Source organism: Amphimedon queenslandica, unplaced genomic scaffold (genome assembly GCF_000090795.2).
Source record: "Amphimedon queenslandica unplaced genomic scaffold, v1.1 AMPQUscaffold_13500, whole genome shotgun sequence".
Classification (NCBI taxonomy): domain Eukaryota; kingdom Metazoa; phylum Porifera; class Demospongiae; order Haplosclerida; family Niphatidae; genus Amphimedon; species Amphimedon queenslandica.
Window position 1 is genome coordinate 114,964 of NW_003546264.1, and position 22,859 is coordinate 137,822.

The 22,859-nt window shown below is 37.5% G+C and overlaps 8 protein-coding genes across 8 annotated transcripts; 4 read left to right on the top strand and 4 right to left on the bottom strand.

Moving 5' to 3' along the window:
- Positions 1-80: 80 nt before the first annotated feature.
- LOC100639940 (bis(5'-nucleosyl)-tetraphosphatase PrpE [asymmetrical]-like) lies at positions 81-1,080 on the top strand. Its single transcript, XM_003384114.3, has one exon. It carries the CDS (start codon positions 132-134, stop codon positions 1,011-1,013), a length of 882 nt encoding a protein of 293 aa, XP_003384162.1. The 5' UTR covers positions 81-131; the 3' UTR covers positions 1,014-1,080.
- Positions 1,004-4,895, bottom strand: LOC100640068 (protein CASP-like). The gene is made up of 22 exons (XM_003384115.3): positions 4,805-4,895; positions 4,647-4,757; positions 4,478-4,604; positions 4,289-4,426; positions 4,172-4,239; positions 4,069-4,124; positions 3,944-4,020; positions 3,829-3,895; positions 3,621-3,741; positions 2,950-3,185; positions 2,844-2,895; positions 2,751-2,796; positions 2,651-2,701; positions 2,454-2,587; positions 2,325-2,388; positions 2,197-2,270; positions 2,034-2,150; positions 1,899-1,985; positions 1,602-1,658; positions 1,474-1,554; positions 1,316-1,383; positions 1,004-1,214 (listed from the first exon to the last, which is right to left on the bottom strand). The coding sequence occupies exons 1-22, from the start codon at positions 4,859-4,861 to the stop codon at positions 1,136-1,138; spliced, it is 1,968 nt and encodes a 655-aa protein (XP_003384163.1). The 5' UTR covers positions 4,862-4,895; the 3' UTR covers positions 1,004-1,135.
- Positions 4,896-5,017: 122 nt separating this feature from the next.
- LOC100635139 (RPA-interacting protein A-like) lies at positions 5,018-6,397 on the top strand. The gene is made up of 10 exons (XM_003384078.3): positions 5,018-5,151; positions 5,225-5,355; positions 5,402-5,495; positions 5,548-5,677; positions 5,728-5,821; positions 5,879-5,942; positions 5,993-6,054; positions 6,115-6,175; positions 6,225-6,270; positions 6,326-6,397. The coding sequence occupies exons 1-9, from the start codon at positions 5,038-5,040 to the stop codon at positions 6,252-6,254; spliced, it is 780 nt and encodes a 259-aa protein (XP_003384126.1). The 5' UTR covers positions 5,018-5,037; the 3' UTR covers positions 6,255-6,270; positions 6,326-6,397.
- LOC100640194 (gamma-glutamyltranspeptidase 1-like) lies at positions 6,343-9,001 on the bottom strand. The gene is made up of 7 exons (XM_003384116.3): positions 8,544-9,001; positions 8,222-8,417; positions 7,856-8,169; positions 7,688-7,806; positions 7,449-7,642; positions 7,049-7,289; positions 6,343-6,681 (listed from the first exon to the last, which is right to left on the bottom strand). The coding sequence occupies exons 1-7, from the start codon at positions 8,905-8,907 to the stop codon at positions 6,421-6,423; spliced, it is 1,689 nt and encodes a 562-aa protein (XP_003384164.1). The 5' UTR covers positions 8,908-9,001; the 3' UTR covers positions 6,343-6,420.
- A 2-nt stretch (positions 9,002-9,003) lies between these two features.
- Positions 9,004-13,268, top strand: LOC100640319 (vacuolar protein sorting-associated protein 53 homolog). Its single transcript, XM_019993174.1, has 23 exons — positions 9,004-9,136; positions 9,179-9,262; positions 9,324-9,440; positions 9,514-9,600; positions 9,662-9,777; positions 9,875-9,994; positions 10,048-10,126; positions 10,173-10,237; positions 10,281-10,371; positions 10,419-10,543; positions 10,895-11,030; positions 11,077-11,133; positions 11,179-11,276; positions 11,323-11,559; positions 11,609-11,756; positions 11,973-12,055; positions 12,165-12,243; positions 12,284-12,432; positions 12,478-12,547; positions 12,614-12,699; positions 12,751-12,802; positions 12,851-12,958; positions 13,008-13,268. The coding sequence occupies exons 1-23, from the start codon at positions 9,053-9,055 to the stop codon at positions 13,191-13,193; spliced, it is 2,457 nt and encodes an 818-aa protein (XP_019848733.1). The 5' UTR covers positions 9,004-9,052; the 3' UTR covers positions 13,194-13,268.
- On the bottom strand, positions 13,146-15,369 carry LOC100635262 (inositol oxygenase-like). Its single transcript, XM_003384079.3, has 6 exons — positions 15,009-15,369; positions 14,833-14,916; positions 14,625-14,717; positions 14,328-14,572; positions 13,691-13,921; positions 13,146-13,494 (listed from the first exon to the last, which is right to left on the bottom strand). The coding sequence occupies exons 1-6, from the start codon at positions 15,201-15,203 to the stop codon at positions 13,386-13,388; spliced, it is 957 nt and encodes a 318-aa protein (XP_003384127.1). The 5' UTR covers positions 15,204-15,369; the 3' UTR covers positions 13,146-13,385.
- Positions 15,370-15,553: 184 nt separating this feature from the next.
- On the top strand, positions 15,554-21,163 carry LOC100640446 (serine/threonine-protein kinase ULK1-like). Its single transcript, XM_003384118.3, has 24 exons — positions 15,554-15,679; positions 15,738-15,884; positions 16,103-16,195; positions 16,288-16,362; positions 16,404-16,440; positions 16,486-16,536; positions 16,620-16,748; positions 16,808-16,881; positions 16,924-17,025; positions 17,580-17,635; positions 17,683-17,765; positions 17,842-17,892; positions 17,949-18,058; positions 18,168-18,243; positions 18,332-18,363; positions 18,407-18,434; positions 18,488-19,158; positions 19,215-19,331; positions 19,395-19,548; positions 20,264-20,370; positions 20,426-20,479; positions 20,538-20,582; positions 20,641-20,731; positions 20,898-21,163. The coding sequence occupies exons 2-24, from the start codon at positions 15,795-15,797 to the stop codon at positions 20,948-20,950; spliced, it is 2,379 nt and encodes a 792-aa protein (XP_003384166.1). The 5' UTR covers positions 15,554-15,679; positions 15,738-15,794; the 3' UTR covers positions 20,951-21,163.
- Positions 21,164-21,179: 16 nt separating this feature from the next.
- LOC105316730 (phytanoyl-CoA dioxygenase-like) lies at positions 21,180-22,728 on the bottom strand. The gene is made up of 7 exons (XM_011411857.2): positions 22,380-22,728; positions 22,123-22,313; positions 22,004-22,068; positions 21,849-21,892; positions 21,697-21,802; positions 21,561-21,649; positions 21,180-21,508 (listed from the first exon to the last, which is right to left on the bottom strand). Exons 1-7 carry the CDS (start codon positions 22,646-22,648, stop codon positions 21,289-21,291), a joined length of 984 nt encoding a protein of 327 aa, XP_011410159.1. The 5' UTR covers positions 22,649-22,728; the 3' UTR covers positions 21,180-21,288.
- Between the last annotated feature and the right edge of the window lie 131 nt (positions 22,729-22,859).

Consider the following 22,859-nt stretch of genomic DNA (forward strand, 5'->3'; position numbering starts at 1 on the left):
ACGAGTGTGTGCACTGAATAAATTAAATGTTTTATGTAGGTGTGGCCATACCACAAAAAAGGTGTGGCTGTCATCGGCCATTTTGTAAGTGGGTGGAGCCTACTACCATCAAGTGGGCGTGGCTAACAATAATGAGTGCCTTGATTGCCCAATGCCTCTCTTATTTGAGATTATCATTGAAATATTTCTTTCCTTCCTCTAGACACCCATTCCTCATAGACAGGACCCCGTATGGGCTACCAGTGCCCAGTGTACTACACAGGACAGTGGCAGAGGACGAACTGAAGGGCAGACGGTTACTGGTCGTCGGTGATGTACACGGTTGTTATGATGAACTGGTACAGCTGTTAGATAAAGCAGGTGGAAGGGATCCTGGGGTTCTCGTTGTGTTTGTTGGTGACGTTTGTAATAAAGGGCCTCTTAATGTTGAGTCTATACGTCTCGTTAGAGAGGTGGGCGGGTATTGTGTCCGTGGCAACCATGATGAAATATGTCTCCTTGAATGGTTGAAACACTCTGAGGGGGCGGAGCCTCTCAGTGATAAGTTCTCGTGGTTGAGTAGGCTTAGTAAAGAAGAGATGGATTGGTATTTTGAGCTACCATTTTCAATTCATTTTCCATCAAGGGAAGTCCTAGTAATCCATGCTGGCCTAGTACCGGGGGTACCCATTGAGGAACAATCTCATCATGACCTCCTGCACCTCAGGAATGTGACCTTTGACCTTCGTACTCTCACATTCTCAAGTGAGAGGGGTGGGGCCTATCAAGAACCACACCCACAACCTTGGGCCCAAACCTGGATTGGTCCTGATCATGTGTATTTTGGACATGACGCCATTAGGTTTCTGCAAAGGTATCCATTTGCCACTGGCCTTGATACAGGGTGTGTTTATGGTGGGCACCTTACAGCTGTTTTTGATGACGAGAGAGAGAAGCTGATTCAAGTAAAAGCAGCTAAAGCTTACGAACAACCAAAGAAGAAACTTGTAGTTAAAGAACGAAATACCGTTTGATAAAAGGGGAGGGGCTTCTTTTGTAATTCAAATAATATTACTTTATGATGATAATAATAATAATAATGGAAATGAAAAGAGAGAGAGAGAGAGAGATGAACAGTTTGTGTTTAGTTAATGTTTCAACCTCCTTCACCTGCCACTGGTAGATGATGATCGCCTGGTTGAACATCATGAAACACAGACATGTGCTGAGAGAACCTGAAGAAAATAAAACAAAAATATACATGTACATACGCATACAGGTGAATGATATGCACATCATTTATTTGTTAAAAGACTAAACAATATTTTTTACTTACTTCTTGGCACATTCAGTGTAAAGATCAATGGTGGAGTCGCTTGCTGTGTTTACCAACTTAGCCAGCACCTAGTCGTAACAGAATATAATTGAATAAATACATCAACACAATAATGGGCTATTGTCTATAGGAATACTAACAGCTGCTCTCTCTCTCACCAGCATTATTATGAGGTGTATTATTATTATGTAGAAGAAAGTTATCATCCTTGCAACTTTGTTTGACAGTATGAACCTTCCCTACAACAGACAATTACTGCTATTCTTTATTTATTTATTATTTTTACTAAAATTAGAGTTGCTTTATCAGGTCCACTCAGTTGCATGTATTTTCTTTGTCTTTCCTGTAAAAGGGAAAACGAAAAGTGACACGCCTACACACGCTAACGAGATCATGGCTACATGACATAACCTTTTAAATTAATGATTAATTTATAATTAATAACCAACTTTAGATATAATTTAAATCAGACATGGCATTGATATACATTAATTAAGCCCATCATTGGTAATAAACGGAATACAACATGTACATTTTATGTAAACAACTCGTAACTTTATAAACAATAAACAAAGTTGTTTACTTTTGAACTGAAGGCAGCAAAAGGATCCAGTCTGGCTTCATACTGAGACGAATAACGACTAGTTAGGTCATCTCCGGTGGGTTTGGTCTGTAGGTGTGGTTAACTGGGAGGGGCTAGGTGAGTGTGGCTACTAACCGTGGTTGAGTAGGTCTGAAGGAACCGTACCTTCTCATACAATTTAACGTTATCCCCCCTGAGGGTGTCAACTTCTCTTTGAAGAACAACAGCAGATTGCTTGTGTTCCTGGCACTCCTTAAGAAGAGAATACCTCACTGTTATCATTAGGACATTATCTCACTGCTTCTAGTTCCATGTTCCGCTGCTTAAGTCTCTCTCTTTGACTAGTGACAATCGCTAGCAAAGAACCTTCATCTATTAATAAACATTAATAACCCCGCCCACTACTAAAATCCGCTTCATCTCTACCGTTTCTCTCGGGATGAATGTCTTTGACTGCTTCAGCGATGAACTCACTTGAACTGGCTTGACCCTACATGAAGTAATGATGACATTCAGTGAATATTCATGTACTCTATGCTACATGTTGTGCCTTACCTCAGCTTCAGGTCTTGGAGGAAGGTATGGTTGTATTTGAGCAAGGTCAGTCTCCAGCTGGTTAATAAGTAGCTGCTGGTCCTGTACAGACTGGAGTGTCTCATTATGCTGTCTTTGTAACGAGGAGAAATGAACTACATAATGGGACCAAAGATAGCTCTGTTAGTGTGGGATTGTTAATAAATTTAGAAACATACTTCTCAACTCTGAGAGCTCTGTCTTTAGCCGAGTGTTCTCATTCATAAGACCTATTAATAATTATTATTAATAATTAATAATTAATAAAAATAATTGAACCTCTGTTCTTTTCCAACAACAAAACTTCAAGAGGTTTGACTGAGCTCTGGAAAATAAAATATAATCAGGTCATATGATTACCATGTGACCTACAGTAGGTGTGGCTTCTTGAGACGAATGCGAAAACTCCACACTTCTCATAATACTGAATATATAAAATAAAATGAAAAAATAAATAAATAAACATGATTTGATTCACTTTAATTCCTTTTTGATTTCTTCATAGTCTTCTTGCTGACTCAGCAGTCTCTCAGCCTCAGAAAGTCGTATCCCTTTATCTCTCAGTTCCTTCTCAAGCAGCTCAATCTGATTGGTCGATTTATCTCGCAGTGTCAGCAGATTTTTTTGAAGTCTCTCCACATCTTCCCGAACTGATGTCAGTTCTTTGTCCTTCACCTTCAGCTCAAGCTCCAACTCAGAAGTATCCACTGAAGACTAGAAATTAGAAAAATGGAAACTTTAAACTTTAAAAATTCATAACAAATCCAATTTCGATCAGAATCAATTCAAACTTTCTACACAACATAAGAACATGTATATGCATCAGAAAATGTAATAAAAATGGAGAATTCTCTACTTTCCATTTTTGGCAAAATTTGGCCTGAGACCATGTACTATAGTACAGGGACTTTTGTCTGATTTTGGAGCAATTTAAAAAATTCATAAAAAAATCCAATTTTGATCGGAATCAGCTCAAACTTTCTACACAACATAAGAACATGTATATGCATCAGAAAATGTAATAAAAATGGAGAATTCTCTACTTTCCATTTTTGGCAAAATTTGGCCTGAGACCATGTACAGGGATTTTGTCAAATTTGTGACAGCATCATAAGTTCATTAGTGATTATATCAATAATGTTGATATACTTTAAGTTGAGTGTCCTTTTGCTGTGTTAATGTCTGAAGTCTCTCCAATTCCTTCTCTGCTAGTTGGGCCCTTTGATTGGCTCTGTCCAAATCAGTTACTAGTATATCCATCTCAGCCAGTCTGAATAATAATGATAATAATAATAATAATAATAATAATAACAATAATAATAATAATAATAATAATAAGTGGTTCATAATGACACACTTTGCTGATGAATTCTCGTCCAGTTTATTCTTAAGTTCAAACAGTTCTGCTTGTGTAGACTCAAGTGCTATAAAAGTGATCGCCATGACAACAAGCCCCACCCCTCACAACGTACCTGCCTGCAGCACAGTACATTTATTAACGGACTCTTTCGTTGAACTATTAGCAGCTGACAATACTTCAGCAAACTCTCTACATTGTATTGATTTTTATTAATTAATCAATTAATTTACATTGTACCTTTCTTTCTCTTCAAAAGTTTCCATTAATTGAGCTGTCTGCTCCTTAGCTTTCGACTAATAATAAATTAGATAAATAAATAAATATATATATAAATAATTACTTTTGCTTTCTCTTCAATTGAATTTTCAAGCTCCTTAATTTGATTCTTCAGTTTATTAATAGTTGTAGCTGATTAATTAATTAAAGTTAATTAATAAATGTTGCAATTTATTGTCACCTTGGTTCTTGACTTGTGCAAATTCTTTAGTATATTCGTCGAGGGTTTCCCGCAACTTTGAGTTCTCCACAGCAAGGTCCTGCATGTTCATCAGTTTCTGATGCTGTCCCACAGCCGACTCAAGTAAAGGACTAGGATCTAAAGGAGGTGTGGTTTATTAGTGGTTTATTAGTGGGTGTGGTTACCTACCAGGTATTTCAATAAATTTCTTGTACGCATTAAGAAAGTGAGTTTCTGCAGTGCTGGCACGTCTTGTCAATGAGTCAATCTCACTTTGAAATGCTCTCAATATTGGAGACATTGCCTTACGCACCTCCTAACAGACAATCTCATAGGCTGACATTAATTTGTATATTACTTCATTCGAGTTCTTTTTGAATTCTTTGCTCAGTTCAACTAGTTTCCTAACTGACAGGTCAGACTCATCCTGTCGCCTAGCCACCTCCGTAGCCTCCTCATCTAACTGTTTCTATTTATAAATAAATAAATAAATAAATAAATAAATATTGTCTTAACTTGTAAAGAATGAAGATCAAATGTTTTCCAAAATTGAATTGCACTCTGATACGCCATTTTGAATTTATGGGTGTGGCTTCAAGCACAGATAACCGGAAATAACCCATTCCGTTTACTTGAACCACGCGGCTGACGTCATTCTCCTACCCGGACGTACGTACGTATCACCACTTCGTTTACTTTAACCACGTGCTCTGTATAAAATCCGGATTCTTAGATATACGGGATTACAAATGGCGACCAGCTCGACTCCTCCTTCTTCAAAGGATAGGAAACAGCTCAACGCAAGGAAAGCTTTGTATAAGAACGAAGGAAAGAGAACAGAATGGAAAGAAACTTATAGACAGGTACTGCAAACTAGCTCACAGCTTCTAGAAATATTGAATAGTAATAATATTAAATAATATTAATATTTGAAAGAGGTGTTCAGAGAGACTGAGACGGAACAGAGAAGCAGTCGTTGATAGTAGACGGATAGGATCGAGTGTTGATGGCTCTGGGGTACTTGATGCTGTTTATGAGGCCATGCAGGAGGAATGGGACAATTTTAGGTACACCCACTCGTGTTGTTACCACCTGATGATCAGCTGATTGTAGGAAAGAGGCGGAGCTTCCTCCACTACTGATCCGTGGAGCTAAAAGGCAGAGGAGCTCTTCATTTAATGAAGATCCTATTGGAGAGAATTTAATGGTATTATTAGTACAATCTTGTGTATTATTGGTATACTCTTGTATATTGTTAGTATACTCCTGAGCGGAGTACTGCCAATAGCCAATGGACTAGTCCTGATAGTGAAAGCCACACCCACTCACCAGACATTGATATTATTCTTATGATAATGGAGGACATTACTGAAGAATTACTAAAAGAAGGTATATACATGTAACTCCTCCTTCTTTATCATCATGACTTCTCTCTGTAGAGCAAGAGAGACTAGCTGCCCAATATGAAGAATCAACTACATCAGCTTTAGTATCTTTTGATTCTGATCCCATCATATGCCCAATCTGTTTGAGGTGCTGTTAAATTATTATTATTATTATTTATTATTATTTTATTATTATTAATCATAGAGATGTATTAACACAGGACTACGAGTTCATACGCTGCTCGTGTGGTCTCTCTATAAACACTGCTGTTAGTTTTTTTAAATCAAAATATTCTTTTATTCTTTATTTTATAAACAGCAAGATGGTATTACACTGGAGTATGTTCGTCTTCAGTTACGTGAAGCTTCATTGCAGCATAGGTAAGGAATCAATCCCTTCATGGCTGCTAATGGCCTCTTATCCATTTCCTCCTCATTCAGTCAGTGTTGTTCTTCACCTCCTCAGTTCTCTTATCAAGAGTTTTTACTGATGTCGTGTAAAGTAATTATTTATTTACCTGTTTGTTTGTTTATTTGTTTGTTTATTCCAGGATTGTGATTTCCTGTACATTATAGTGTGAATCTCTTCCAAACTCAGTGAGTTATTATACAAATTATTTTAAAATTTTAAACACATTCTCTCTCTTTTTAGCTTGACAGTTATAACTATTATAGTTATTATAATTATTACTATTTTTAAATCACAGCACTATATAAACATAGAGTATCATTATTATAAACAGTTGGTTAGTATCCGCTTGGTTCCCCTCCCTTCCTCTTATCAGATGCAGCGTATATGAGTCCTCCTTTTTCCTTATAAATAGCTTGGACCACACCCACAGAGGACGTCTTTCTAATCACATGATTACGTTCCTCTAGCCCCTCAATGTAACTTTGAGAGAAATCAGTCTCAACTTCTAATGTATTAGGAATCAGTTGGTGATGTAGGCGTGGCCTTGATACAGCGTCTTCCAATGGAATAGAGAAGCTGAGTGTATTCAGTATCACCTGACAGAGAGAGAGAGAGAGAGGAAGGGAAGTGAGTTAATGGCTAATAACACGTCTACACTCCAGCAATTCCTTTCAATGTACATGCATGCATGGGCGGTTGCAGAAATTTGGTTTGACCTGGGCATCAATAATTAGTGGGTGTGGTTCCATACAATTTTGCAAGGAAAATGGACAATACTGATCTATAACTTCATTGAGATGGTTTCTTAGCATAAAGCACCAAAGAAGCCTGCTGAACTACCACAGTTTACACTGGATGCCCACACCAGAATCATGAATATAATTATTGGTCAAAAAGTCAACCTGGGCATTGCCCTCTAATGCCCAGGCCTGCAACCGCCTATGCATGCATGTCTAGCTATACCTGAGATGTTGCTGTTGGTATTTTTGAACCACCTGATGCACCAGCGACCATAACCACTGACCCCTCTTCATCAGTGACAATGGTCGGAGTCATGGAGGAGAGTGGTCGATGGTTGGGTTTTATGTAATTTGAAGGAGACGGAGGATAGTCAAAGCTATTGTTTCTACCAGGGACACTGAAGTCATCCATTTCATTGTTGAATATAATACCACTCCTGGAAGACATTGAGCGGCTACCAAAACTAAAAGAGAAGGACATTATGAAAATTCCATTGCAGGCAATATGTGGTCACTTTGAGCTGAGGAAGCCAAGAACATAAAGATCTTACCAACTTATACTGCCTCAAGTACAAAGTAACCACAGATTGTGTGCATTAAAGTAGTTCTTTTGTAGTACTCACTACAGGTTAATTGTACTTGTTATTCCAACTGCATTTCCTTTCTCATCAATCACTGATAGATGTGTTGTACCGTGTGACTCTGGATTATGCAGTGGCTGATTTTCTAAATAATATTCAACATCGTGTGTTGTGTCGTCAGTGATTCTTGATCTCATATCAACTGCAGTGTCAACATCTAACATGAAATCAACCACCTGTTTGAGATATTATGATAATAATAATAATACTAATATTGTTACTTCAGATATAGTTTCGTTGTAGTCAGGATCTCCTAATGAAAGACGCTGACCGTAAGCAAACTTGTATGCTTCTACAATCCTGTGATAAGAGAGGGAGTCAATCTCATCTAGATCATAACCTACAGAGACAATGGCATGTGATTGAAGGATGCACAGCTTTGCATTTACCATCTAATATATTGAACACTAGTGATAGAACCGAGCCACTGGCAGGTGGTGGAAAACTGTGAACTTTCATTCCTTTGTATTCGCTTATTAACGGATCTCTTGTTGCAGCCTTGTAATTAAGGAAATCTTCTACTCTGAGGATGCTACCATATTCGCTGGCAAGTTCTGCTACCATTTCTTCAGTGAAGGAACTGTTATAGAAGAATATTGAACCAGATCTTGCTATTGACTCTAGAGTATCTGCTAATTGTGGTTGTCTCAATATTTCACCTTCTTTATACAACTGGCCAGTCTCAGGATTGTGGAGTAAATCACTAACAGAAAGAGGAAATAGTTAATCAGACACATTCATCATTTCATAGGTACCTCAGTGTTTGATAATTCTCATCCAACTGATTACCAACTATTGATATAGCCAATGCTACAGTTGGTGTTACAGCAAATCCTTCTCTAGCTACCTTGATTGAAGGCTCAACGACATCATACCAAGGGAGCTCACCAAATCTAGTGTGGGCCTCATGGAGCCCTTTAACTTGCCCTGGAACACCAATAGCTAGACCACCTAATACAATTGCAGGCAAATTATAGTCTAGACTAATAAGTTATTTACTAATTTACTATGACTGTAGCTCAGTATTAGTAATGGCAGCCAATAAGTTGTAGTGCATTGGCATGGCTTCTCTCTTACCTATTGTTGTTGAGGTAGGATCTTCAATGTACCTCTCCATGGCTGATTCTGGTATAACCCCAGGTGCTTTCTCTCTGAAGTCAATACAAGAGGTCTCCCTAGACTCTGCATCATAATACATGAAGAACCCGCCGCCACCAAGCCCTGTTGACTGCAGATTGATGACACCAACACACAAGAGACTCCCTACAGCTGCATCAACTGCATTCCCTCCTTTTTTGAGCAGTTCTACACCAATCTCTGAGCACTGAGCAGCATCAGTTGCAACTGCAGCATGTTGGTAACTGGTCTCCTTCACTGCTGGTCTGCTTAAAGACAGGCTGACTCCTAATGCAAGGAAGATTGCTTGTAAAAGGAGACCCATGGCTGATGGAGGATAAGCTGCTCTTTCTAGCAACAGTACCAGCAACTCACCTTTAGATTATAGAAGGGTGGGGCTCAACCTGCAGAGTAGGTGTGGCTTAAAATGGGGTGTGACTAGATACGTGGGCGTTGATTAGAGATACAAAATGGCCGCCGACTGGAGTACAGATATGATAGAGGAGCTACAGTCCGTCCTGTACTCTCCTGACGTGGAGGCAGCAATACAAGAGGTCTATATTACCGTTTATTTACCGTATATCTACTTTTTGTAGGTTTTCTCTAGTGAGAAAGACCCTCTGGACGCCACTGACTTTGATCCAATAGAATACATTAACACTTTATTCCCCACAGAGCAGGTACTTAACTTCATTATAATGATAGTCTAGCCACACCCATTGATTTATTAATTATTAACAGTCGCTAGCGTCAGTAGACGATACATTGAACAGAATGAGAACTAGAATCAATGGACTTGATAATGAGATACGGACCACTGTAAGGGAACAAGCCGAATCTGGACACGATGGACGACAAGTGAGATTTTTATTATTATTATTATTATTATTATTACTATTATTATTATTATTATTATTATTATTATCATTAGTCGTTAGAAGATGCTCAGAGTACAATTGAGGAACTCTTCAGGCGAATATCAAACATTAAGGAAAAGGCAGAGCATTCAGAAATGATGGTCAGTCATGTGACCATCACATGACTAAATACAATAATACATGTGCAATACATGTGCATAGGTGAAGAAGATCACAGGTGACATTAAGCAGATGGACATAGCCAAGAAGCATTTAACGGACTCTATTCGGACCCTAGAGAAACTGAGACTGCTCGTCATAAACCTTGAGGAGATAGAGTGAGGGGTGGGCATTAAATAGAACCTGTAGATGGGCATTAAATAGAGCTTGTAGATATGCAATACATGTGCATTAAATAGAGTATTTCATTTACAGTCGTAACATGCGAATGAGACAGTACGCCCAGGTGGCCAGTCAGTTGAAAGGAGCTGACGATGTCGTGGAGGAATTTAAGAAATATCAAACAATACCTCAAATAAAGTACCTGATAGACAGGTTAGCAGTCATGTGACACTAGTTATTAATGGTTATTAATGGTTAATTTATAGGTTGTCATCAATGAAACATGATCTTGCTGCTCAAATTAAAGTTGATTTTGAAAAGGCGTTTTCAATAAGAGGAACAGCTGTTAAGTGTAATAGTATTCATTAATAATTAATTATTCTAATTATAGGGTGGAGCTAAGGCGGAGCTTCATGATGCCTGTCTTGTGTTGGATGTTGTTGATCAAACAGCAAAGTAATAAATAATTAATTATTAATTTATTGTGTTAATTAATTAGGGAGGAGTTAATTAAGTGGTTTATTAAGATGCAGTTGACAGACTACGACATGTTGTTTCATGAAAGTCTTGAGCCGTCCTGGCTTGATAAAGTAATATTGAAATGTACGTCTTTATAAATAGAATATGGTATGGCTAGGTTGATAGGAGGTACAGCTGGATGAAGAGGTCCTTGTTGAATTATGAGGAAGAATGTGCCGCCATTTTTCCTCTTGATTGGTACATGCCAGAAAGAATATGTATTGAGTTTTGTAAAATGACAAAGTTAGTAATAATTATTAAGAGCATTATCTGATGCATATACATGTTCTTATGTTGTATAGAAAGTTTGAGCTGATTCCGATCAAAATTGGATTTTTTATGAATTTTTTTAATTGCTCCAAAATCGGACAAAAGTCCCTGTACTATAGTACATGGTCTTAGGCCGAATTTTGCCAAAAATGAAAAGTAGAGAATTCCCCATTTTTATTACATTTTCTGATGCATATACATGTTCTTATGTTGTGTAGAAAGTTTGAGCTGATTCCGATCAAAATTGGATTTTTTTACGAATTTTTAAAGTTGCTTCAAAATGTGCTGTACTATATAATTATTATTATTTATTTATTTTTATAGAAAGGGACTCTCAAATGTTATGAAAGCAAAATCCGACCAGCTGGAAGTTAAGCTCCTCCTTTTTGCCATCCAAAAAACGACTGCTTTTGAAAAATTCTTGGCCCAACGCTTCATCAGTAGTACTTACATAGCTTCGGTAAACCACACCCATTAACTACAGCTAGTATTGAAACTTTAATTAGCTTGTACCAAAGAAAGTTAAACCAAAGAAAGAAATGGAAGAGGAGGAGGGGCAAGAGGTGGGGACATGTAATTATTAATTAATTTATTTATTTATTTATTAGTCTGTTAGTAAAGTCACACAGGACTCCTCCCCTTTTCTTGGTATGATCTCACGATGTTTCGAGCCTCATCTGAACGTGTACATTGAGTCACAAGACAAGTGGGTGTGGTTATATTATCACATGATCCTCACATGATCATAACAGGAATCTATTTGACTTAATGGCCAGTTTTGTTACTGATATGAAGTCAGCTGGTCCGACTAAGAAAGGAGAAGGTGTGGTAGCCTTCCCAAGTGCTGCCGATCTTTTCATATTTTACAAAAAGTGTTTGGTCCAATGTTCATCTCTGTCTACTGGACACCCTCTACTCAGCCTCACAGAAATATTTCAAAAATATTTGAAAGAGTACGCTACGAAAATACTCGAAGGAAGTCTACCGAAGTAAAGAAATTGTTACTTTTCTTGTTAATTAGGATGTCCTTATAATTAGAGTCAGTAGTTCCAGTTCTGGTGCCAGACTGACCCTGACCGGTATTAAAAGAGACACGCCCTCTGAATCAAAATTAACAAATGATGACTTGGCATTAGTTTGTACAATACTCTGTACTGCAGATTACTGCCTGGAAACTACAATGCAGGTACTGGTACATGTACATGTTCAGCTGTCTAAGTTTTAATGATTAAATTGATGCATTTTGCAGAAATTTGGGAAATTATAGAAATTACATGTACATGTACATGTAATTTCATGTGTGTTACATGTACAGTGTAATTTCATGTGTGTTACATGTACAGTGTACATTCATGTGTGTTACATGTACATGTACATGAATGTATAATGTCTTCACTTTTAGTTGGAGTCAAAACTAAAGGATAAGATTGATGAGCAGTTCAGTGATAAAGTTGATTTCACTTCAGAATGTGAGACCTTCAGGAGGTAACTACTGATTCATCTTAACACACTATTGATCCTTATATCAGTGAAATGCTAATGCATGTTAACACAGTCTTAACACAATTTTGATATCTTATATTTTACTGTTTAGTTTGACTTCGACTTGTGTTCAACTTTTAGTACAAGACTTGGAGTCTGTTTGTCTAAACGCTTTCATCAACATGACTAAAGTAAGTGAAATACGTCATCAACCTATACTGCCTTTTCCAGCTGTCCTGGGGTAGCGTTGAAGCCGTTGGTGATCAAAGTTCTTACGTTTCGCTAGTTGTTGGCCACTTGAGACAGACCATACCGTTAATTAGAGACTCTTTGGTCTCCGTTAGAAAATATTTCATTAATTTCTGTCACAAATTTGCAAAGTAAGAGAGCGGAGACTATCATATCTTAATGCTACCTACTGCCAGTGTCTTTATCCCACTGTTTATAACCCACCTGTACAAGTGTAAGCCCATTAGCACTATAGCCGCTGAACAGGTTAGAGGAGGTTTAGCTTTTATCATATTTCCGTCTCTCTTTTGATCAATAAATTCCTTCCTCCAGTTGCTATTGGATACTCATTCTCTCAAGTCTGTCCTAATTGAGTTGCCAACTCTTGGAGCAGCTGTAACTCGTAAAGCTCCAGCTTCGTACGTACATGTACATGTATTAATAATTATAATTGTTTTATGATATTTCAGTTATACTAAACTCGTTAATACTGGGATGGAGAAGGCGGAGCTTATCGTCAAGGTAACACAAATGGACTATTAATAATAATAATTTATACGTGTGCATTAGATTGTAATGTCCCCCCATGATCATGCTGAGGAGTTTGTGTCTCACTACCTCTCCATAATGCATGGAGACAATGACACCAACAACTTCCATAAAATACTGGAGATGAAGGTAACCATGGCAACCACTGACCACACCTACTGAATATTTAACCCTTTAGGGTTTGCGAAAAAGTGAACAAAATGCTTTGCTTGATTTGTTCAAGACGAAAGCTTCAGCGAAAAAGGAAGGAGAGGGCGTGGCAGTAGGCGGAGACAAGGGCCTGCTGGGTATGCGTAAGTTGGAGATAGTGGAACGATTAATGAGAGCTCGAGGCAGTGAAAAATTATCACCAACAAAACAATAAATATAAATAATTAATTATAGTTCATTATGCTGATTTTTACAAAAATGAGACAATGTAGAGATGACATCTATAGAACATTTTAATGAATAATAATAATAATGAAATGCTGATAATGCATCATCATCATTAACCAAAATGAAACAGAAACTGCAGAGAATAACAACAACAACACTGTTGTTGTTGTTGTTATTATTACCAGGACAATACACCTGGTATGTATTTATCAATGAGAGATTGGTAGTATGGCTTCACTGATTCAACATCAGGAATACTGTCCGCCTTTGAATACAAATCAAATTTACTATTTTGGAGAGAGAGAGAGAGTGTGAAATTAGTACTATTATTGATTGTGTATAACTATAGAAGTACTGTACATGTATTGTAACACAATTAAGAGATGGAATGCTACCAACTCTAATCTACATGTATTTGAATCAACCATTTAATGAATCAGCAAGAAGAAGAGAACTGATCAATATAAAGGTAATGTCACTAACTTGAATTCTCTGATCCATTCCAACATGCTCCTGTCCTTCTCATTGCACAGGTAGTCATAATCATTCCCAGTGTGCCAGGGATAGAAGCTGTGATATCTGATCATGTACAGACCCTCTACTGGTAGGCTGGTACCATTACCCACCAGGACGTGGTACATGTACTCATCATGACCAAAAGACATTTGGACCTTCTCTAGGCCACAGTTAGGCTCGTACATACCGTACTGGGTCCTGGCAGAGGAGGAAAGGATAAAATGTACATGTACCTGACAATGAAAGTAATTCAACAATATCTGATGTACATTTAGTACTCTTTCTCTTATTCATGGTTCAGTAGCAGGTGGATATGAATCTCAACAGACATTGTGGAGAGTGGAGACTGGGGACTTGGGGAGCATGTTATGAATATTAATGAGGAGGTATGAATATTAATGAGGAGGTAGTAGGAGGTAATGTTGTATGTGAGATCAATAACAAACAATCGATGGAATGTGGGTACGAACATATTTTAATTCAATTCCAATTTGTGTTAACAAACACAGTTGTCATATGACCAACAATATCCCAATAATATCCCAACATGCATGACTTCAAAGACCATTAGGTGCATTAGTCTGTACAAACATCCTGTCCTTACCTGTAAACTGGGTGGGATCTATCAGGATTGTTATCAAAATACTCCGGGAATACACACTTGTTAGAGAACTGGCAGCCAACAGGGAAGGTATCCCCCACGGTGGCCCACTGTGGCTCGCCATGAAGAGCAATGACTTTACCAAGGTCGTGTATCAGACCAACAAGATGGAACCAGTCTTTATCAGGATGGGCCTCTCTGATTCTCTCCGCAGTTTGGAAAGCATGGATTGAATTCGGGAGTGCAATCTGAGGGAGGAGTTAGTAATTATTATTATTAGTATTGTTAGTTGTTTCTTACGTCTGGGTCGGATTCATCAACTAGTTCGTCAAGTTTTTCAACTGCTTCCATGATCGTCATTTTGAAATGTGTCAATTTAGTCCATTTCTCATGCTAAAGGAGAAAGATAAACATCAAAAGGACTCATGGTCACAACATTAATATAATTTACAATCAATGATATCATCATGATATAATTTATTACGTCAATTTAGTTATTATTCATTACCATGTGTTTCACAAACTCAACGGTTTGCTTTGAATGCATCTGTGAATAAGTCTCAGCCACAATATCATATCTTTCATTATCCTCCTACCAAGAGAAAGATACATGCCGTCTTACATCACATTGCAAGAGAGATACAGCAATAGTACTTTTCAATACAAGTCCTTGCTCTTTCTTACATTGTAGAATCCTCTAAATTCTTCCTGATCTTTCCCTATTAACATGTCCTTTAGCTCTGGTCTGTATTCCGAGGGATCCTCCATGAAAATCTTCTTTGACGGAGCTGGGGACGGCATTTTCTCTCCGCCTTGCTGCGGCTCCACTTTGCCAGGCTCTGAGTCTGAGACAACAACTTCTTTGTCACCTCGAGGCATACTTTATGTTACACAGCAGTGGCCAGGGGATCTATTAGGAGAGGGAATAGGGCTGGTTTCAGCTCTAAACGGACAGAATGAAAATGATGTCTACTTAAAACTAATGATCTAATGTAGCTACGTTGCGTCTTTCATCCTGCGAGATGGGAAACAGGTTATGACAAACCTGTTTTTAGCAACACACCTCCAGCAGCCCCACCCATGCCGAGCCCACCCACGCACAATCAACACCCACTCACATTTAATTGACCGTATTTGGTAGTTTCTATTTTAACATAGATTACAGTGGGTGTGGTAGTAATTTTGTATTTGCGTCGAATTTGCTATTTTTGCATATTAACTTAGTTTGTGTACATATTCATTCATTTACACGCACAGTGCTCGCTCATTCTGTCTCACTTGCATGGAAAGGAAGAGAAGGAAAAGGATTCTTCTCCACCGTTGATTGCCTGTTCTCCTGACTCACTCGAGTCTCTGTAAATACAATCCTCTGGTCGTTACCTTTATTAGTATTATCTCTCTGTCTCCCTTCAGCACTCTCTTCTCTCCCTCTCTCTTTCCTCCCTCCCTCTCTCTCTCTCTCTTAGTACAATGCAGTCTATTGGTGAGTACCAATACAGGCCAGGAGAACTCATTGGGCATGGAGCCTTTGCTCTTGTCTTTAAGGGACAGCACAGACAAGTACAGAACTTCTCTCTCTCCCCTTCCCCCCTCTTCCTCTCTCTCTTTGTTTACTAGTGATTGTGATCCTGTAGTATATATAATTGCATTATCTTTCTTGAAATATGCTTCAAAGACATGTTAATTAATATTATAAAGAGCACAAATTTACATGTACATGTATTATTATTATTATTATTTTATTTATTTATTGTTGTTTGTTTGTCCTTTTATAATAGACTAGACAGGCAGTCGCCATTAAGCAGATATTGTTAAAGAACATTCCAGGGAAGCTCTCAACTGCAAGACAAGATGAAATATCCATACTTAAGGTAACCATGGCAACCAAATAAGTGGTAATTAGGATATGCTATTGCATCATTCTCCTGGCCCCTCCTCCTTTTCTCCTGGCCCGCCCCTTTAGGATCTGAAGCATCCTAATATAGTCCAGCTGTATCATTATGAAGAAATGTCTAACGAAATATATTTAATTATGGAGGTGAGTGGGTGTGGCAATATTAATTAATTATTATTTATTAGTTTTGTAATGGAGGTGATCTTGCGGAATATTTGCAAAGTAAAAGGGGGTGTGGTCAATTGATAATAATTATACTTATTATAGAGATGAAGACGCTTTCAGAAGAATCCATTAGACATTTAATTAAAAATATTTGTAAGGAGATAAGAGCATCTTCCTACTTATATCCTCTTTCTTTCCTTCCCTTCCCCCCTTCTCTCTCTCTCCCTTTCCCTCAGCCAATGCATTACAGGTTATTCATAAAAGACGTATCATTCATAGAGACATAAAACCACAAAACTTGCTTCTTTCTTATCCGCCAAATAAAACACCTGCAGCGTCCTTTCAATCAGCTACAATAAAGCTAGGTAATTAATTAATTAATTATATAATGTATTATTATTGTTGTTGTTGTTGTTGTTTTTAGCTGATTTTGGTTTCGCTCGTTATCTCAATGGAGCTGACATGGCAGCGACACTCTGTGGCTCCCCGCTATATATGGTAATGGGTGGAGTCAATTACTGAATTATTAATTAATTCTAGGCTCCGGAGATATTATTAGGCCATCGCTATGACAACAAGGCAGACTTATGGAGCACAGGTACTATCCTGTACCAGTGTCTGACGGGGCGTGCTCCTTTTGAGGTAATGGCAGTTAGGAAAGTACACAGTGTAGCCTCTCTTAATGGACACTCTCTATAGCATACACTTCCATTTAACGGACAGCACCTAGTGTACCAATTACATTCCTTACTGTATAAAATAACCTCCACATAAAGGACACCTCTGTGTAACAGAGCAACCTTTGAAGTGTCCATTATATAGAGGCTAGTCTGTACATGTACCTTTTCATAAAGTGAATTGCCATATTGAGATAAAGGAGGGAATACTACCAGCTGTCATTAGTACATTGTAATGTGAATTTGGCTCATTGTATCAATACATGTACCTACACCTTCCAATGGACATTAGCATGTATTGGGCACATGCTTAGCTGTTACTATATTTAGCTACTGCTAATCTCTGTGTTACTATATTTAGTAACAGTTAATCTATGTGTCTATTATGCGCTAGCAGTTATCGTGTCTGTTTACTGTGTTGTCACACCATTATTGGACGCATCCAGCAGCTGTTGTCCTATTGTTAATAAACAAAATAATAATAATAATAATAATTATTATTATTATTAATCTCTTCAGGCATCTAATCCTCATGCATTAAGACGAAGGTATGCCAGAGAGACTTTGGTACCAAGGTAATGTTTGTTGTTGTTGTTGTTGTTGTTTACTTGTTTGTTTATAGAATACCTGAAGGTGTCTCTCCAAAGCTAGCTGACCTGTTGCTGAAATTATTAAAGAAGAATGTACAGGAAAGGATATCACACAGTAAGAATGTGGTAGTGAAATGTAATTTGAATAATATGACATGCTCTCCCTCTCCCTCCCTCCCTCCCTCCCTCAGGTTCTCTTATTACTCATCCATTTCTACAGCCTGAGTCTAACGATGATAAAAGTAAAAGCAGTTACAAGGATTGTACACAGAATGTTTTTCTCTCTCTCTCTTGATAGTATCTCTTCCAGATCAGTCTTTACCTTCTCTTCATGCTAAGTCATCTCCTGTTCCCATTAAAAGGAGACAGTCTTCATCACGTTCAATCACATCACCATACACTTCTCCAGTTAGCTAACAACAACAACAAAAACAACAACAACAACAACAATAATAATAATAATAATAATAATAATAATAATAATAATAATAATAATAATAATGAATTTCTTATCTAGCTTGGGTCTGGTTCGTTGGGTCATAAACGTTGTTCCCCTTCCTCAGGACCTCCTGTGTCACACGCCATCGGAAGCAGTAAGGAATAATTAATAATTTATAATTTATAATAATTAATAATTTATAATTAATAATAATTAATAATAATTAATAATTATATTCACAGCTATTCAAAGCCCACCTACCAAAGACTTGGAAGTAATTAATTAATTAATTAATTAATAATTGTTCTTGTTATTAGGATTTTGTGTTGGTTGGTGCTACGGCAGGTAATGTATTGTATCATGTGACTATCACGTGATCATGTAGTGCCTATTTTTAGAATCAACTAGTTCTCGGTTGTCTCCCTCATCGCAAGGCTCTAAAGAAGGTTCTTCCAGTCAATACTCTCCATCTTCTCCTCATTTCTCAAGCATTTGTGGTCCTCTCTCGGAACTGAGACAGACTCCGCCCTCTTCTCTCTCTCCTTCGTCAATCAGAAGAGACACGCCCCCTTTCTCCTCTCTCGTTAAACTTGGTATTGGCACTCAGTATATTGTTAGCCCCTCCTCTTTTCAGGCCACGCCTCCTTTACATTCAAAGAGCTCCAGTCCGATATCAAGGCCAGGCTTTTCTCCAGTGGGCGGAGCTAGTCAACGCTCCTCCAGGCAGAACAGTTTCACTAAACTTACAGTACTGTTTGAGCAAAAGGATGTGCCTCAGCCATCGACCACGCCCACAACAGGCCTGGCAATGTGTGATTCAACAGAATTAATTAGTCAAAGTTTATTAATGGGATCGGATACTAATAATAGTGATAAGGGATTTAATACGTTATTGAATAACGAGATACCTCACCGTAAAGCGGAGGAGCTTCAAGAGTCTCCTGGTAATGGGCGGGGTTTGTTTATTGTTGGACAGGAGAGTCCAGAGCCACGCTCACTGGAGAGTCCGGAGCCACGCCCACTTGATGATTGGACCAGTGAAGAGATGTTCTCGTTACAGCTTGATGAGGTATTTAATGAAGAGTATTGGCTGAATATAGTCACCTAATGATATTCTACCTCTAGGTGTCTGCCCTCAGTAAAGGAGTGTCTTCATTGAGTGTCTCCATTGCTATAGCACAGGAACTCCTTAAACTGGCCAAGAGTAGACAAGGGCCAATGTTACTCTTATCATCATCAATAGTACATTCATCATCATTTGTTATCGTTATTATTATTATTATTATTATTATTTGTTATTGTTAGGGTGATTCTGGGCGGGTCTTAGATCATGCTCAAAGGTTTTCTGAGCAGTTGGTACTTTGTGTTAAAGCCGCTAAAGTGATTGAGGATGGTTTTAAGGAATATGAATTGGAACTGGCAGCAGCTTCACTGGAACCAGAGGGCAAGCATAGCAAAGGTGAGCCACACAAGATGACCCCAAACTTTTATTACATTTTTCATTTACATTTGGTATTTTTCCAAATTTCAAAAAAAATCCCTGTACTATAGCCCATGGTTTTTTTTCAAAAAATGGCTCCGAAATCACCCCCAATTTTTATTACATTTTCTGATACATATTGATGTACTTATGCTACGTAGAAAGTTTGAGCTGATTCTGACTTCAATTTTTCAAGTTATGACCATTTTAAAAAAACGTCAAAATTCTGAAAAAACCCCTGTACTATAGCCCATGGTTTTTTCCAAAAATTGGCTCCAAAATCACCCCCAATTTTTATTACATTTTCTGATACATATTGATGTACTTATGCTACGTAGAAAGTTTGAGCTGATTCTGACTTCAATTTTTCAAGTTATGACCATTTTAAAAAAACGTCAAAATTCTGAAAAAATCCCTGTACTATAGCCCATGGTTTTTTCTAAAAATTGGCTCCAAAATCACCCCCAATTTTTATTACATTTTCTGATACATATTGATGTACTTATGCTACGTAGAAAGTTTCAGCTGATTTCGACTTCAATTTTTCAAGTTACGGCCGTTTTTAAAAAACGTCAAAATTCTGAAAAATCCCTGTACTATAGCCCATGGTTTTTTCCAAAAATTGGCTCCGAAATCACTCCCAATTTTTATTACATTTTCTGATACATATTAATGTACTTGTGTGTTATTTTAGTGATTGAAGAGGCCCGTTCCTTACAGAAGCATTGTCTTCAGAAAGGTCAAGTAGCTAGAGAGTTATACTCCAAATGTCTCACTAAAAGGAGACAGCAACAGCCTTCCGTATGTCACAATGCCACACCCACCATAATTATAATTATTTTATTGTATTTTGCAGCAACATAAAACTGTTATTGCTGAGAAATTGATTTTCTGGCAGGCGGTAGACATGGTAAGAATACTAATAATAATTGTTATTTATTTTTAATTGTATCTTCATTTTTATCTAGTGTAAGCAAGCAATGCTTGAAGAAGGGACTCTAAATAATGAAGAAGTATTAAAACATTATTATTATTATTATTATTATTATTATTAATTATTGTTACTTTTAGATAATAAGAAGATATCATCTCTCTCTACTTTTGTTTCAGCTGCTATCATCAGATGCTAAAACTCATGGAGACAGAACAACCATTAAAAGATGTAATGATGATAATAAAATAATAATAATAATAATAGCAATAATAATAATAATAAGTGGGCTTTTAACCCCCCCGGAGGGAAACTTGGCTGTAATTTAGCTATTTAAAAACCTAGAACCATGCAAGCAATCTGTCTAATTATATAATTAATATTTTTTCTTTTCTAGATGAAGGGAGCATCAGCGAGAGATTAAAATCAATCTCCACAAAAAGGGTCTGATAATATTCCCAGGCCTGGCCCCTCTCTTTTTTCTCTTACTCAAATAATTTTTATTTTTGCGTTGGAAGATTAATTAATTACTTAATTAATTAATTTATAGCATCTACATCATTTAAGGACAACACACAGTACTACATATGATATATAAACAATCAGAATGTTATTATTATTATGATTATTATTATATTTTATCAGCAAAATTATGAACATGTATATCTCTCAATATAACAACATTAATAAAACAATTTGTAGCAAAAATAGAAACAACATAGAGTATAAACAGAATAACAATAATAAAGCTGTAATTTTAGCGATAGATTGTTATGCAGCTGCAGTTTTCAAATAAAGTCTCCTCCAAATTCTCTCCCGGCAACTAGGACTTCAGCTTTCCTGTAGTACCAGTACTCCGGCTCATTGCACTGTGGGTCACAGTCAAAGTAATGGGGTTTCTCAGGGTCCGTGGGTAAGGTGGGGTCAGTGTGGGTCTCTCCCTCTTGTCTCGGACACTTTGTGGGTTTACAATGACTTGAGGCATAATGGAACTGAATGGAGCGACGCCTAGTGGGAGGGGCAGATTAATTAATTAATTATAATTGGTTACAGCTGGTACCTAGTGCCAGTGACATTAGGTGGGGTATAGTGAGCCGTCTCTCCGTGGAATACGAGTGCATCTCCTGGGCTCATGATCACAGGAACAACCTATGGATCGTGGTAGTGGGTGTGGTCAGTAGGTGTGGCTAACTCACATCATTAGGGCGGGGTATAGTCACCAGTGAGTAGTCAATGTGGTTACTAGCTGGGGCAGAGTGAGGATACACTCCACTGCCGTGGGAACAGGGTAACATGTGCATACTAGTAAATAATAAATAAATTAATGAATTAATAAATGAATTATTACCATCCATTTGCACAGTCCGTTGGATCTAATGATATCCATACACCCTAAAAATAATAAATAAATAATAATAATAATAATATTAATAATAATAATAATAATAATAATATTAATAATAATAATAATAATAATAATAAATAATAAATAAACAAACTAACAAGAACCCTTGCTGGAGTAAGACGGAAGTAAGCGTTATCTTGATGCCACTTCTTCTGACCAGAACCTAGAGGAGGTGGGCGGAGTTATTTAACATAAACCAGTTGGTATCTGAAGGTACCAGGTGGCTTCAATAAACTCATGGACTGGAGCAACTTGACGTCAGGGCCTAAGAGCTCTGTTACCATGGAAACGATCTTAGGATGACGGCAGAACTGAGCAAAGAACTCGTCATGTAGAGCCATCCTAAAGAGCCTCCGAATGGAGAGCTCATCATCTTCTGAAGCATCTCTACCTTGAAGATCAGGCAATCTAAAGAGAATAATAATAATTATTATCAATAAAATAACAATAGTGTTCTTTCCGAGGTTCTTTCACCTGTTAGCTATCTCTTCCCAGTCTTTCTCTTCAGTTGCATCGCTTGATTTCAATTGTTGGAACCATTTCTGTACGATTGAGCTAATGGCTCCCTTGGCTCCCTCAATCTCCTCTGGACTGATGAGATTACGGACTATAAAGTAGCCATGCTTCTGAAACAAGCTCAAATTATCAGCTCCCTCCTTCCACTCCGGATAAGACCAGCTGCTACCCTCCCCCTGGGGCTCCTTCTCGTTACAAATACAGTCACTCCTGGAGCTGCCAGACATTGTTTATTGCTGATGAGTGTCTGGGGGTGTGGCTCAGAGTAGGCGGGGCTTCAATATGGCCAACTTTTAAAGTTTACAAACTATTATTAATTGGAATAAAAAATGATACAAATACATCTCAGAAATAATAATAATAATAATAATAACAACAAAATAATAATAATAATAATGCTGCTAAAAATACAATTATAACGAATCACAAATGAAGAAC